At 36.0% G+C, this 12,500-nt stretch overlaps 1 protein-coding gene across 5 annotated transcripts in view; it reads left to right on the plus strand.

Moving 5' to 3' along the window:
* The window catches only part of LOC144971410 (proline-serine-threonine phosphatase-interacting protein 1-like), a 24,320-nt gene that overhangs the window by 6,804 nt on the left and 5,016 nt on the right, over nucleotides 1-12,500 (plus strand). For 3 of the 5 annotated variants that reach the window (XM_078912268.1, XM_078912270.1, XM_078912271.1), the window contains exons 2-8: nucleotides 2,836-2,923; nucleotides 5,391-5,491; nucleotides 6,357-6,431; nucleotides 7,196-7,337; nucleotides 9,791-9,853; nucleotides 10,127-10,228; nucleotides 11,430-11,475. In XM_078912268.1, coding sequence (XP_078768394.1) covers nucleotides 2,836-2,923; nucleotides 5,391-5,491; nucleotides 6,357-6,431; nucleotides 7,196-7,337; nucleotides 9,791-9,853; nucleotides 10,127-10,228; nucleotides 11,430-11,475 — 617 coding nt within the window. Of the gene's footprint in view, nucleotides 1-644; nucleotides 668-2,034; nucleotides 2,345-2,835; nucleotides 2,924-5,390; nucleotides 5,492-6,356; nucleotides 6,432-7,195; nucleotides 7,338-9,790; nucleotides 9,854-10,126; nucleotides 10,229-11,429; nucleotides 11,476-12,500 lie in introns of those variants that run through there. The other 2 variants (XM_078912269.1, XM_078912272.1) reach the window with 2 other exon arrangements.

The following is a 12,500-nucleotide window of genomic DNA, read 5'->3' on the forward strand; positions in this document are numbered from 1 at the left end:
CTCTCTCTCTCTGTCTCTCTCTGTCTAACCCCACCCCCTCTTTCTCTCTCTCTCTCTCTCTCTCTAATCCCCCCCTCTCTCTCTCTCTCTCTCTCTCTCTCTCTAATCCCCCCCTCTCTCTCTCTCTCTCTCTAATCCCACCCTCTCTCTCTCTCTCTCTCTCTCTCTCTCTCTCTCTCTCTCTCTCCCTCTCTCTTCTAATTGAGCAACTTATTGTTCAGTCAGTTGCTTCATCTCAACTACATTGTGTTGATGTCGTTGATAACTGTTGGGATAAATTGTGTGTTCTTTGGTTATCTGTGGTTATAATGTGTTTACATTATATCATTCATCTGTAGTGTTTCATTCATCCTGTTTGTTGATAAAGGGGAAACCCGAAACGTCCATTTTATCTGTTTTCGTAATTAAATTGAAGCTTATATTCAATTTCACATTCTTATTTATTTCTTCGAGCTTCGAGCAGCAACATTTACATATTATGTCTGACGGTAGGACATTTCACGTCACGGCAGTTTCGTGGAATAATCTGCCGGAGCTCACGAGAACAGAGACAGACTGGAATAGGTTTGAGAGTCTCTTATGGCAAAGGTGGCAGCTTCTCAGACTGGTTCAGATCTGTTTTCCGTTCCCCTAAGTATATATGATATTCATATAATGTAATGAAACAGTGAGTAATGTCAATTTGTATGCATTATATACAGCGGCGTGGCGTATTGACGGCGTATGGTGGTGCCATGATTAGAAGAAGAAAAAAAATTCTAAAACAGTGAACACGGTTAAGAGGAGAGAGCACATGTTAAAAACTCTCTTTTTTTGGAAGGGTGGGGGGAGGGTCGATGGTTTCTACGAGTGGACAAAACTCACAAAAACAAATAATTCATGAAAACAACAAGCCACAACACTGAGATACAAGTCCCGTATGAAAAGGTCTTTGTAATTATTCTTTGTCCACCATTTAAAGGATTGGTTTTGGTCGATAATGCAATCAATATGTGATAAATGTAAATCAAAAGAGAAAAAAAACCTATGACAGAAATTACTTACTTTTAGTACTTGTAAAGAAAATCTGCACGGCGATGTTTCATCTCTGCAAATCTTTTTATAATGTGTTTATTGAAATTTGGAATGGCATCTATTTCAGCTTTGTGAATTGACAGAATCATTAACGAATTTAACCGCTCTGTGTTTCATTGAATTTCGCAAGAAATTTTTCACTCTTTTAAGGGTGCTAAAACAACGTTCAGGAGGTTAAGAAATACGATGGAAGTGGTTAAGGTCACTATAGCCTATAGATGTCCACGATCTGTCAGTGTTTGTTGTATCTGTAAAAAGTAGACAATAAAAACAAAAGAAACGGTTTTTTTCTAAACTAACTGTGAGCCATTCATGCCTGTCATACCATGTCACTGAAAAAGAGCGTTTTCGAGATTTCCACACCTGTGTTAATTCAAAATCAGTTGGTTGGTGAGGAACTAGTATTTTTATTTCTAATTTGTCATCTAGTGTCAATCTCCCAAACGGTCGGTGAAGTTAAAGAGTCAACTTGATTCATTGCAATTCATTGTTTAACAAAACAAAACTTCAAAGTATATCTCAAATAATGGAAATCAGTGGACTACGATTAATGATTGCACAAATAAAAGGTAGATTCAGATCTTAAAGCATCACAAAGAAAAAATCACTCCTCTTAAGTACTTAAAAAATCTAAAAACACACCAAAAGTATAACTGTTAACAATCTTCGCTTTCTTTCTCTGACTCACACAAATACACACACACAAACAAACACACACACACACACACACACACAAATAAACACTCATACACACGTAACCATCAACTCGGCACTACAAGCAAAAAAAATGTTGGTAAATTCGTCCACAATGCTTCGTTGCAAATAATTACTTTATTCAATAATCGTGAAAAAGAGTTGGGGGGAAGGGGGGGGGGGGGGGGATTTTGATATGTCATATTTTTAAGTTTTATGTTGTCTTTCTTTGCTGCTTACAAATAAACTTGACAATGATCAGTGTTTTTGACAGTTAATGTAATATTTTGGATGGCCGAAGTTACCCTAATTTGGCGCATCCCCCCGTCCAACGGTGGAGCTCTCAGATCCTGGCACAAGTCGAGGGGTTTTCCGCTATTTGAAGATAGTATAATTCGACCCAGTTTCTCGCTCAATCAGCTGTAGCGATACTAATGGATAGAGCATTAACTGGAGCTTGGATTGCTTTGCACCACGGTGTTGATTCTCTCACTACTTCGCGCAGTGATGTCACCAACACACGAGTCGGCGCAGTGCGTGATTCGGAATCTTGAATAGAGTGGAGACTAAAAAGGCAGTATGTTGTTGGCGAGTTGGCGAAAGACAGTGGAGTTAAAATTTCTCAGTTTTATTTTTAATTAAATTATGCTGTTAATGATTTTTAAAAGATTGGTACGGTGCCTGGCACCATTCGGTCCAATGGCCCCACGCCACTGATTATATATATCATTTAATTTATGTGCAAAGTGTTTTATCTTATTTATTTATTTATTCTTTTAAAAAAATCTTCTGTCAATGAAAAACCTTAAAAGGCTTACTACTTTTAAATCAGATTTTATTAATAAAATATACATCATTATTATTTTTCACATTATTATTTTCATATATTGTTCTCATTGTTACTAGTTGTTGTCATGTAAAAAAGATGTATATATATATATAATATGTATTTTTTACCGAAAATATATAATGTATTCATTCATTCATTCATTCATTCATTCATTCATTCATTCATTCACGGATCTTCACCTTAACCGTCATATCCTTTACGTCATATTTTCATTTCAGGATCGTTATTCTGATTTTAAGATTGGAAGAAATAATATTTGTATACCATATCAACATGGTTATACAATCGTATACAGAGTGCTTTTGGGTGAGTTAAACCAAATTTTGATTATGCAAAATCAGATTGTGTGCATTCACTTTTCTTTCAATGCATTGAATGCACTGTTTTGTTCTGAAACAGAATCCAAGCAATGTTGAGCACATCTTATTGTTGTTTTTATGGATGATGCGCCTGGAACAGTTATTTTTCCCTGCAATATTGATTGATTTTCTTCTCAGGAATAGAAATAGTAGGCAACAAGAAACTGCTTTCGTGATGTGTAGGGAGAAGAAAGCAGAAAGAATTGCTGCGATCCCTTTGGACTGTTATTATTTTGAGATCACAATTTGAACACAAAATCTCTGGGAGTGAGGGTGGAGGAGAGAAGGGGGGGGGGGGGGGGGCGGGGGGGGGGCTGATCTCTCATTGTGAGCAGGAAGGTCACTTTCTGTCTCTTCCATACCCCTATATATGTTTTCCAACTTGCTTTCTGTCATTGTTTTGGTTTTGTCATTTGTTGGAGTCATTGGCCGAGAGGGAAACAGTCAAATGTATAGTTAAGGTTAAGTGAGATGATAGTTTTTACCTTGTAAATCATTTCTCTGTCATGTATTGTTATATTTGTTGTTTTGAATTATAATACAAACATTTAAGTATGCACCTTTTATTTGGGTTGTGCTTGTGTGTGGATGAGACTTTTAGGTGATCTCAAACTAAGAACATCTCTTTACATCTATATATGTGTTTACCTTATCCAGGTTGATTTCTGTTCTTGTCTTGGAATGATATTACACATGTTTGCCCAAACTCCACAGCCGAGTCGTTAGCTGAAAGGGAAAAAGTCAAATGCATATTTTATTCGTTTTCGGAGATGATGGTTTCTCCCTGCTTTCTCCTTTTCATCTTTTAGCTATGCAATGTTTTAGATATTTGTTTATAAATATAGCATATTGTATGCATTTCAATCTAATTGTATTCCGCTAAATCGGATGCTGTCCTTGTGATTGGTTGGGACTTTTAGATGATCTACCTCAGTTCCCTATAATATGATCCAGCCCCATTTGGCTTCCTTTATCTGTGGTACTTTTAATTGCAATTCTATAACTTTTAGACTCACCTATCTTCTTTGGCTTCCTGGTTACTGGCGTTGAAATGACCTTCAAGTGTTACACGCACCTGAAAATCAAAAGCGAAGAAAAGATATCTCTGCTCATTTCATTGCAAAGTTAGTAACTGCTTGTGTATCCATAATGTAACGGTTTTCCTACGTTTAAGATGGTTTACAAAATGGATGGTAAATTATGAGTTTCGGTATAATTTTGCAGCAAATACACGTCAAATTTACCGGTTGGCTTGCCTTGAAAATTGCCAAAGTGTTATGAAATTTGGCAGTAATCAGGCCATAAAATTTGTAAATCGTTGCAAGATGCAAGTTAAATAAATTATACAATAATAAAATTGCTCTGTTCTTGATTTGACTTTGGTTTTTCGAAGTAAACTCTTATCAAAAGAAAGAAGAATTAATTATTCTGAATGACCTGTTTATAGAAGTCAACGCTGATTATAATGAAAATAGGAAGGGTGTTACAAGTACAAACCGTGTTTTACCAATTGCTTGTTTTTATTTCATTTCCTTGATAGACAATTTTCTTTCCTTATCTGTTGGTCGGACCATCCGCTTCAGATTATCAATATCCAATGTGATTAGTTTCTTTGTCGAGGACATTTTGAATAATACGTCACTCATTTTGGAAGACATTTTGATATTTATCGCAATTTGAAATTGTATTTTGAAATGAGCTCCGAATCAGTGCTTATCTTCAAGGTAAATTTCTCTCTATATCTAGATACTTGCATGGACTGAAACGCAACCTTGTAACTCTAAGCGTGTCGCATTTACTTCAAATCCTAGAACTGTGCTTGGTATTGGTACTTGGCGTGAAATGGAATTTATTATTATTATTATTATTATTATTATTATTATTATTATTATTATTATTATTATTATTATTATTATTATTATTATTATATTATTATTATTATTATTATTATATTATTATTATTATTATTATTATTATATTATTATTATTATTATTATTATTATTATTATTATTATTATTATTATTATTATTATTATTATTATTATTATTATTATTATTATTATTATTATTATTATTATTTTTATTTTTATTATTATTATTATTATTATTATTATTATTATTATTATTATTATTATTATTATTATTATTATTTTGTTGTTGTTGTTGTTGTTGTTGTTGTTATTATTATTATTGTTATTATTATTATTATTATTATTATTATTATTATTATTTTATTATTATTATTATTATTATTATTTATTATTATTATTATTATTATTATTATTATTATTATTATTATTATTATTATTATTATTATTATTATCATGAAAATACATCAAAACAATCATTCTTATCACCATCACGACATCATCATAATCATCATTGTCGTCGTCATCATTTGTTCCTACTGACAGGGTGGGGATCTAAGTAGTACATATGGATATGAGGCCTTGAGCAAACGGAATCATGACGCCAAGAAAATGTGTCAGGAGCTGGAGGAGTATTTAAAGAAGAGGTAAGCGGGATTTTTGTAAGGTAAAGGGACTAATTTTTCCCCAACGAAGTTCTCCTTCTTCCTCTTCTGCGTCTTCTTCTTCTTTTAATCTGCATACCGCCCCTGGCAAATTATGCTCTAATATGTTCTACAGTTCTCTTGAATTTTTCTATTTCTGTTGTTTCAATAATTTTTTTTAAACCCAAGGAGACAGATTAGGGAGGTGGGGGGGGGGGGGTACTGATAGGATCATGAGACAGGTTAGGGAGGGGGTACTGATAGGGTCGTGAGACAGGTTAGCGAGGGGGGGGGGGTACTGATAGGGTCCTGAGACAGGTTAGAGAGGGGGTACTGATAGGGTCGTGAGACAGGTTAGAGAAGGGGGTACTGATAGGATACTGAGACATGTTAGGGATGGGGGTACTGATTGGATCCTGAGACAGGTTAGGGAGGGATACTGATAGGATACTGAAACAGGTTAGGGAGGGGGGGGGGGGCTGATAGGATACTGAGACAGGTTAGGGAGGGGGTACTGATAGGTACTGACACAGGTTAGGGAGGGGGTACTGATAGGATCCTGAGACAGGTTAGGGAGGGGGTACTGATAGGATCCTGAGACAGGTTAGGGAGGGGGTACTGATAGGATCCTCTATCCCACTTTTCTATTGTGCCTTTTTCTTTTTGCTTTTTATCTCTTCTTCTGGAATGAGCCGCTAGAGTAGTTTTCTGTGAGGGAGGCAGTTGGTTGTGATGTCTGTTTTTAGTTGAAAGAAGACATTTTCCCCATGTACCATTGTCACCGTGTATTCTATCCCCCCCCCCCCCCCCTATCGTCAACTGTTTATTTAAATTCATTTCATGTTCTGTATTTACTTATTTCAAACAGAGCTAAACTGGAGTACGAATTTAGCAAGTCGTTGAGTAACCTGTCCAAGTGCTTTAAATACAAAGAAGAAATTGGGTAACTATACTATGTGTCCCATCACCTATAAACGGTGTTGGAGTCATTTCGATACTAATCATTCAATTTATTGTCAAAATTATGAAACTTGAGTAAAGTTTTTGTTTTCTTTAACGGAAGACAATCTATTTTTTTATGTCTATCAAATTCAAATCAATTTTTGGAACGGCTTCCATCCCGGCGACAAGATACAGATTGAAAGCGATTTATTCTTGGGTTATGGATAAGTCTATTGCTGTAGTTATTGAGTGATAAATTTAACGCCATTTAATAAATATGACATAACCCCAGACCGGCACTGTAGTAAAATGCTTATCATATCATATTAAATGTGGTACCTACACATTAATCGTCATGAAACTGCCAGAACATTTAACTCTCAAACAACGAATAATGTTTGAATCCGCTCGCACCCACTATGAAATGGATAGCTGGATCTAAATTAAATTGGGCGACGAAAAGTACTTTGCATAACCAACAATATTTCCTAATGGAATGTAACAATTGTTTCTGTTCGGATCCATTGGTCTGTGACTCAAGACTAGTTTATATATTTTTCTATTTGTGCATATGTGTGTTTATTTCTCTCTCTCTCTCTCTCTCTCTCTCTCTCTCTCTCTCTCTCTCTCTCTCTCTCTCTCTCTCTCTCTGTGTGTGTGTGTGCATATAATTTGTGTGCGTGTATGTGTGTGAGTGTGTGGGTTGGTCGGTGTGTCTGTTTGGACAATTGGCAATCATATCCTATCACATCATAACCTTTCCAGAAATCTTGAGGCAGCTTTAAATCAATTCAAAGTCGAGTTGGACACCAAATCAAGCTCTCACCACGGAGCAGGCGTGTACTTTTCTAAGCAGGCGGACGCCATCAAGACGTTCAAAGAGGACCAAACTTCCAAAGCCAAACAGGTACGACATTTTGTCACGGAAGGCCATTTTTTCACTGTAACAAGTGGATTTATAGGCTTCAACAGTCGTGATATCACTTCCCTCTAATGCCGCATAGTAACTTAGTAACTGGTTCTAAACTTTCGGAACATGGCGGATACCCTTATGAAATATTTCTACGACGAGCATAAAAGTGTATCGAGAGGAGAACAACATTATAAATCTAATCATGTTTTGACGTTTATACATTCTGATCACATGACATGTGAAAAAGTTCTAGTCAGCATGAAGAATAAAAAGTACTGATTTCCTTTGTTTAGCTGCTCGTTGCTGGGCGGATGTGACATCAGACTATTGGATCCTATTGCGCAATAATGTTTTCATAGTAATGTTTGTATTTTAATAAGTTCTATATCCGCCATGCTTTTCCCAACTGCTGTACTGCAATAGTTTGCTCATTAACTGATCAGAAGTTAAAGAGGCGTGGACCTCATTTGTGTTGTTTCACTTCAACATCATAGTACAAGTGCGCATTGAACATGGGATTCTGATTGGTGATCACTGTAATGTTTTGATTAAAGGATTGACGAGCTGAAGGTTTAGTATGAAACTCAAAGCAACATGTTTATTTAATTCTTGATCCGGTAAAATGTGTTGCAGTAACAAGAATACAGTTCTAACAGTAACAGTTTTGGTTTAGTGACAATATCAATGTAAGGGACTTAACCAAGTTAATTATACCATTTCATATACCATTTCAACCCTTAGTCCATAACAATCACCGGCGGGGTTAAAACAAGGGACCATTTAAGATGGACACCGTTGAGATTATACCAAGGATAATGGGATGTCAATATTAGAGGGAAGGAAACGGAGAGACCCGGGGATGTAAACAGTAGTGGGGAATGAACTCGAGAATGCGGAATGTAGACACAAGTGGGAACTTGAGTTTTTAAAAAAGATATATATAAAGCAGAATATTCACTAAACGTGCTCAAAGCGCTTTACAAGGGTCCCTAGCCAACAGCAACACTTAACATGGAGAACAAGGCATGAGGCCTGTTAGGCGATAATACACTATTTTTTCGGACAGAGAGACACCGCTCTTAACGGCCAGATACTCATTTTACACCTGAATATGGTGAGTCAATGTGAGTAAGGAGTCTTTTCCAAGGACTCAGCTATGCGCCGAGCGAGGAACCCAGGATCTTCCGATCCAAAAGCAAGTGTCATACCACAAGACCACATCGCCTTATTCTCAGTTAGTTGATGTTGCACAGAATTCCTTCTTGCTGCGAGTCCAGCAGTTGCAAGTCATCCTGTCACGGAAATGTTGTTTTCCACAGCTCTATCAGAGGCATAAGAAAGGGGTTGGTTGTGGTCGGGAAAATGGTTGATCATCATTGGCCGTTGTAACTGTTTGCCTTTGACCCCCCATAATATGATTTTCGTTGTTGAACGTTGAGATATAGAATGGCAGGCAGCTCTGATAACTTTAGAAATCTGGGAACATCAGCTATGGCGGCCATTTAGCATGAACAGGGCCAAGTCGACGGGTTCTATTTTCTTGGCTTCACTATAGGCATGATTACCAGGGTAAAAGGATTGAAAACAAAGAAATTACAAAATATTCACAAAGACAATAATTTTTGTTGATACAGCAGAAAACGGGCAACTTGTAGAAGATGTTGTCAAAGTTATATCAGGTCACATTGGTGGGAAGAGTTCTGTTTCTAGAACTTAAGGACTTGCGTTATGACGATTGTCCCTGTAACATTCTTTATAATTCCTTCTTGCGTCATTTCCCAAGTCGGATATCAAATTGTCCTACAAAATGTTCACGATCCACGCTATGACTGACCGAATGGAATAGAACTCGGCATGCATGTCGCTTAGTGAATGCTCCTTTAAGCGATATCAAATTCTCGACTCTATCACATAGTTAAACACTAGACAGTTAATTAGCGTATAAAATTGTCGTTACTTTTGCACATTATGTCTTTATAACAGTTGAACATGTGATACATTTATTTCTCTATAAGATAATATGTTTTTTTTAAAACTGCAAAATATCGAAGGATTTCATAATTGAAGATTCCAGTACTTTAAGTACTTTAGTGACATTTTCATGATTTTTAGCGAATCATTTATCAATATAAAGCACAACCATCTTAGTCCGCATTCACCAATTTCATTCATGATCAACACAATCTAAGCCCCCCTATCTCAATACTCCAATTTTATTTTTTATATACCCTATATAGATAGTCTAATCCAAATTTTAACTAATTTTTTTTCAAAACTAACTGCCTGTGATTTAAGTGCTTTTAGCACTAGGCTCTTCAATTATGATTAGTTTTAGATTAAAATCACTTTCGCATCTGCTGCATCCCAACAAACTGCCAGAAAATGACGGTGGGTCACATATAAATCCATTTAACCGGTCTAAACACCTAAACGTCTTTTTGTTTCAGGCCGAAGACAATTTACTGAAGAAACAAGAAGCCAAATTGAGTCAACTTTCACGGACGGACCAGGTAAGACATCCATGGGTTGATACGATATTCAAGCTCTGGCATATTTACCATTTTAATTATTTGACAACCACTCGCCTTTTTCAATATTTTGCCTTCATTGCTTTAAAGTTTTTTTTATTTCAAATATTAATGATTAAAGATGAATGACATCTCAAAGAAGCATCTCATCCTATCTTAAGGCTTACAATTTACAATTTACACTATTTACTGTTTGCTTTATGTTCGATGTGGTTTTGGTGGGAGTATTTTCATATTTTTTTCTCTGTCTTTCAGTTAGAAAAAAACTATAAGAAAAAGTCTTTTGACAGAGAGAAAGCGTGGAAATACCTGAGTGAAATTGATAAAGAAAGATTGCCAGTCAAGGAGATTGAAAAGGTAGAGTATGGTACATAGTATAGTATAGTATAGTATAGTATAGTATAGTATAGTATAGTATAGTATAGTATAGTATAGTATAGTATAGTATAGTATGGTATGGTATGGTATGGTATGGTATAGTATAGTATAGTATAGTATAGTATAGTATAGTATAGTATAGTATAGTATGGTATGGTATGGTATGGTATGGTATGGTATGGTATGGTATGGTATAGTATAGTATAGTATAGTATAGTATAGTATAGTATAGTATAGTATAGTATAGTATGGTATGGTATGGTATAGTATAGTATGGTATAGTATAGTATGGTATGGTATGGTATGGTATAGTATAGTATAGTATAGTATGGTATAGTATAGTATAGTATAGTATAGTATAGTATAGTATAGTATAGTATAGTATAGTATAGTATAGTATAGTATAGTATAGTATGTATAGTATAGTATGGTATGTATGTGTATAGTATAGTATGGTATAGTATAGTATAGTATAGTATAGTATAGTATAGTATAGTATATATAGTATAGTATAGTATAGTATAGTATAGTATAGTATAGTATAGTATAGTATAGTATAGTATAGTATAGTATAGTATAGTATAGTATAGTATAGTATGGTACAGAATGTATTCAGAAACGATATCTAGTATTGAATTACACGACTTATTTTATGTATTCCTCTTGGTCGCTGGTGGTTCATAGGGCCACAATGCTATCGGTTATGAGTCATCGCTCGGTGCGACTTTGTGGTATTGTGGTGTGACACTGGCCTTTTGACATGTGCTTCCTTATTCGAGTTTCGATGTAGGTGTTAGAAAGTTTAATCATTGGAAAAGGCTTTTCACTCACATTCTGAGTGTGACCGGAAAGTTAACAGGAAAGAGATACCCTGGAAGACAGAGAGCTAAAATGATGGATTCCCTGACAGACTGACTCGGAACGGAAAGAAGCAACATCTGAGCAACCGGCAAAATATAGAGGAGAGGACCGTGACCGCCAATGTTACCAAACTACGGCACAAGATGGTGTTATGTACTGAACAAAATTTATCTCCCACCCTATTATTATCAATAAAGAATAGATATGTCTTACACATAAACAATATGATTAGCACTGATTGCTTGGTGAAATGTGTTCCTATAATTTTATACATGGTGCATAATGCTGTTTTATACATTCCTTCCTTCCATGATTCAAGGCAAAATCCAAATGTACGAAAGCTGAGGAAGACGCACAGAAAGCTGGTATGTGAAATAACTAAACAACTCTCTCTCTCTCTCTCTCTCTCTCTCTCTCTCTCTCTCTCTCTCTCTCTCTCTCTCTCTCTCTATGCCATATCTATCTCTATCTTGTATTTAGAATCATTAATTTCTCATGGAATGGGAGTCTGAGCGCGCTATTGCGGCTATGTGGCTATGTGGAATGACACTCGTTTTCGGAGGGAAGGTCCTGGGTTCGAGCATCGCTGGACGCATACTTGAGTCCTTGGGAAAGGCTCTTTATTCACATTCTCTCACCGTTCTCAGGTGTAAAATGAGTAGCTGGCCGATAACAGCATTGTCTTTGTCCAAAAAAAGTAATATCTTATAGGCGTCATGCCCCGTCCTGCATGCTACTGTCGAAAGGACAGTTTTTGACATGGCCCAAATGTCCAGCACCATTAAATCATTCACACGTAGAGTTCAATTTACTCACTGCATATATTTTTTTAAAAGTATAATGGTCATATTATGTCATTCATGTTATAATCACGCAACAGCAGAGGTTACCCGGTAGTCGCGACTTCTTCATGGTTATATTCTTCATATAATGTATACGCAAGTGCATTTTCCTATCAATAAATATTCTTTCTAGGATGCTGCATATATTGCACGTCATCACCGTGTTTTGCAAAACCAACCAATCAAATGCTGATACTATTTTTAGTTTGGTATTTAAAGGTTTAGTGACAGTCACATTAAAGAGTTGAATAAAGTAACTGAGGAGATTGGACCGTGCTTCCCTCATTCATTGTTCAGCATTCCATTCTAGCGGAGCAAGCGTGAAACTCATTCACTGGTGCTTGATTTCCGATGTCCTCCTTAAACAATGGAAAATCTCTAACTGTCCATGTCCTCCTTAAACAATGGTAAGGCTCTAATCGTACATGTCCTCTTTAAACAATGGTAAGGCTCTAACTGTCCATGTCTTCTATAAACAATGGTAAGGCTCTAACTGTCCATGTCTTCTATAAACAATGGTAAGGCTCTAACTGTCCATGTCCTCCATA

Source organism: Berghia stephanieae, chromosome 4 (assembly GCF_034508935.2).
Source record: "Berghia stephanieae isolate SIO BIC M18660-M18661 chromosome 4, UCSD_Bste_1.3, whole genome shotgun sequence".
NCBI classification, from domain to species: domain Eukaryota; kingdom Metazoa; phylum Mollusca; class Gastropoda; order Nudibranchia; family Aeolidiidae; genus Berghia; species Berghia stephanieae.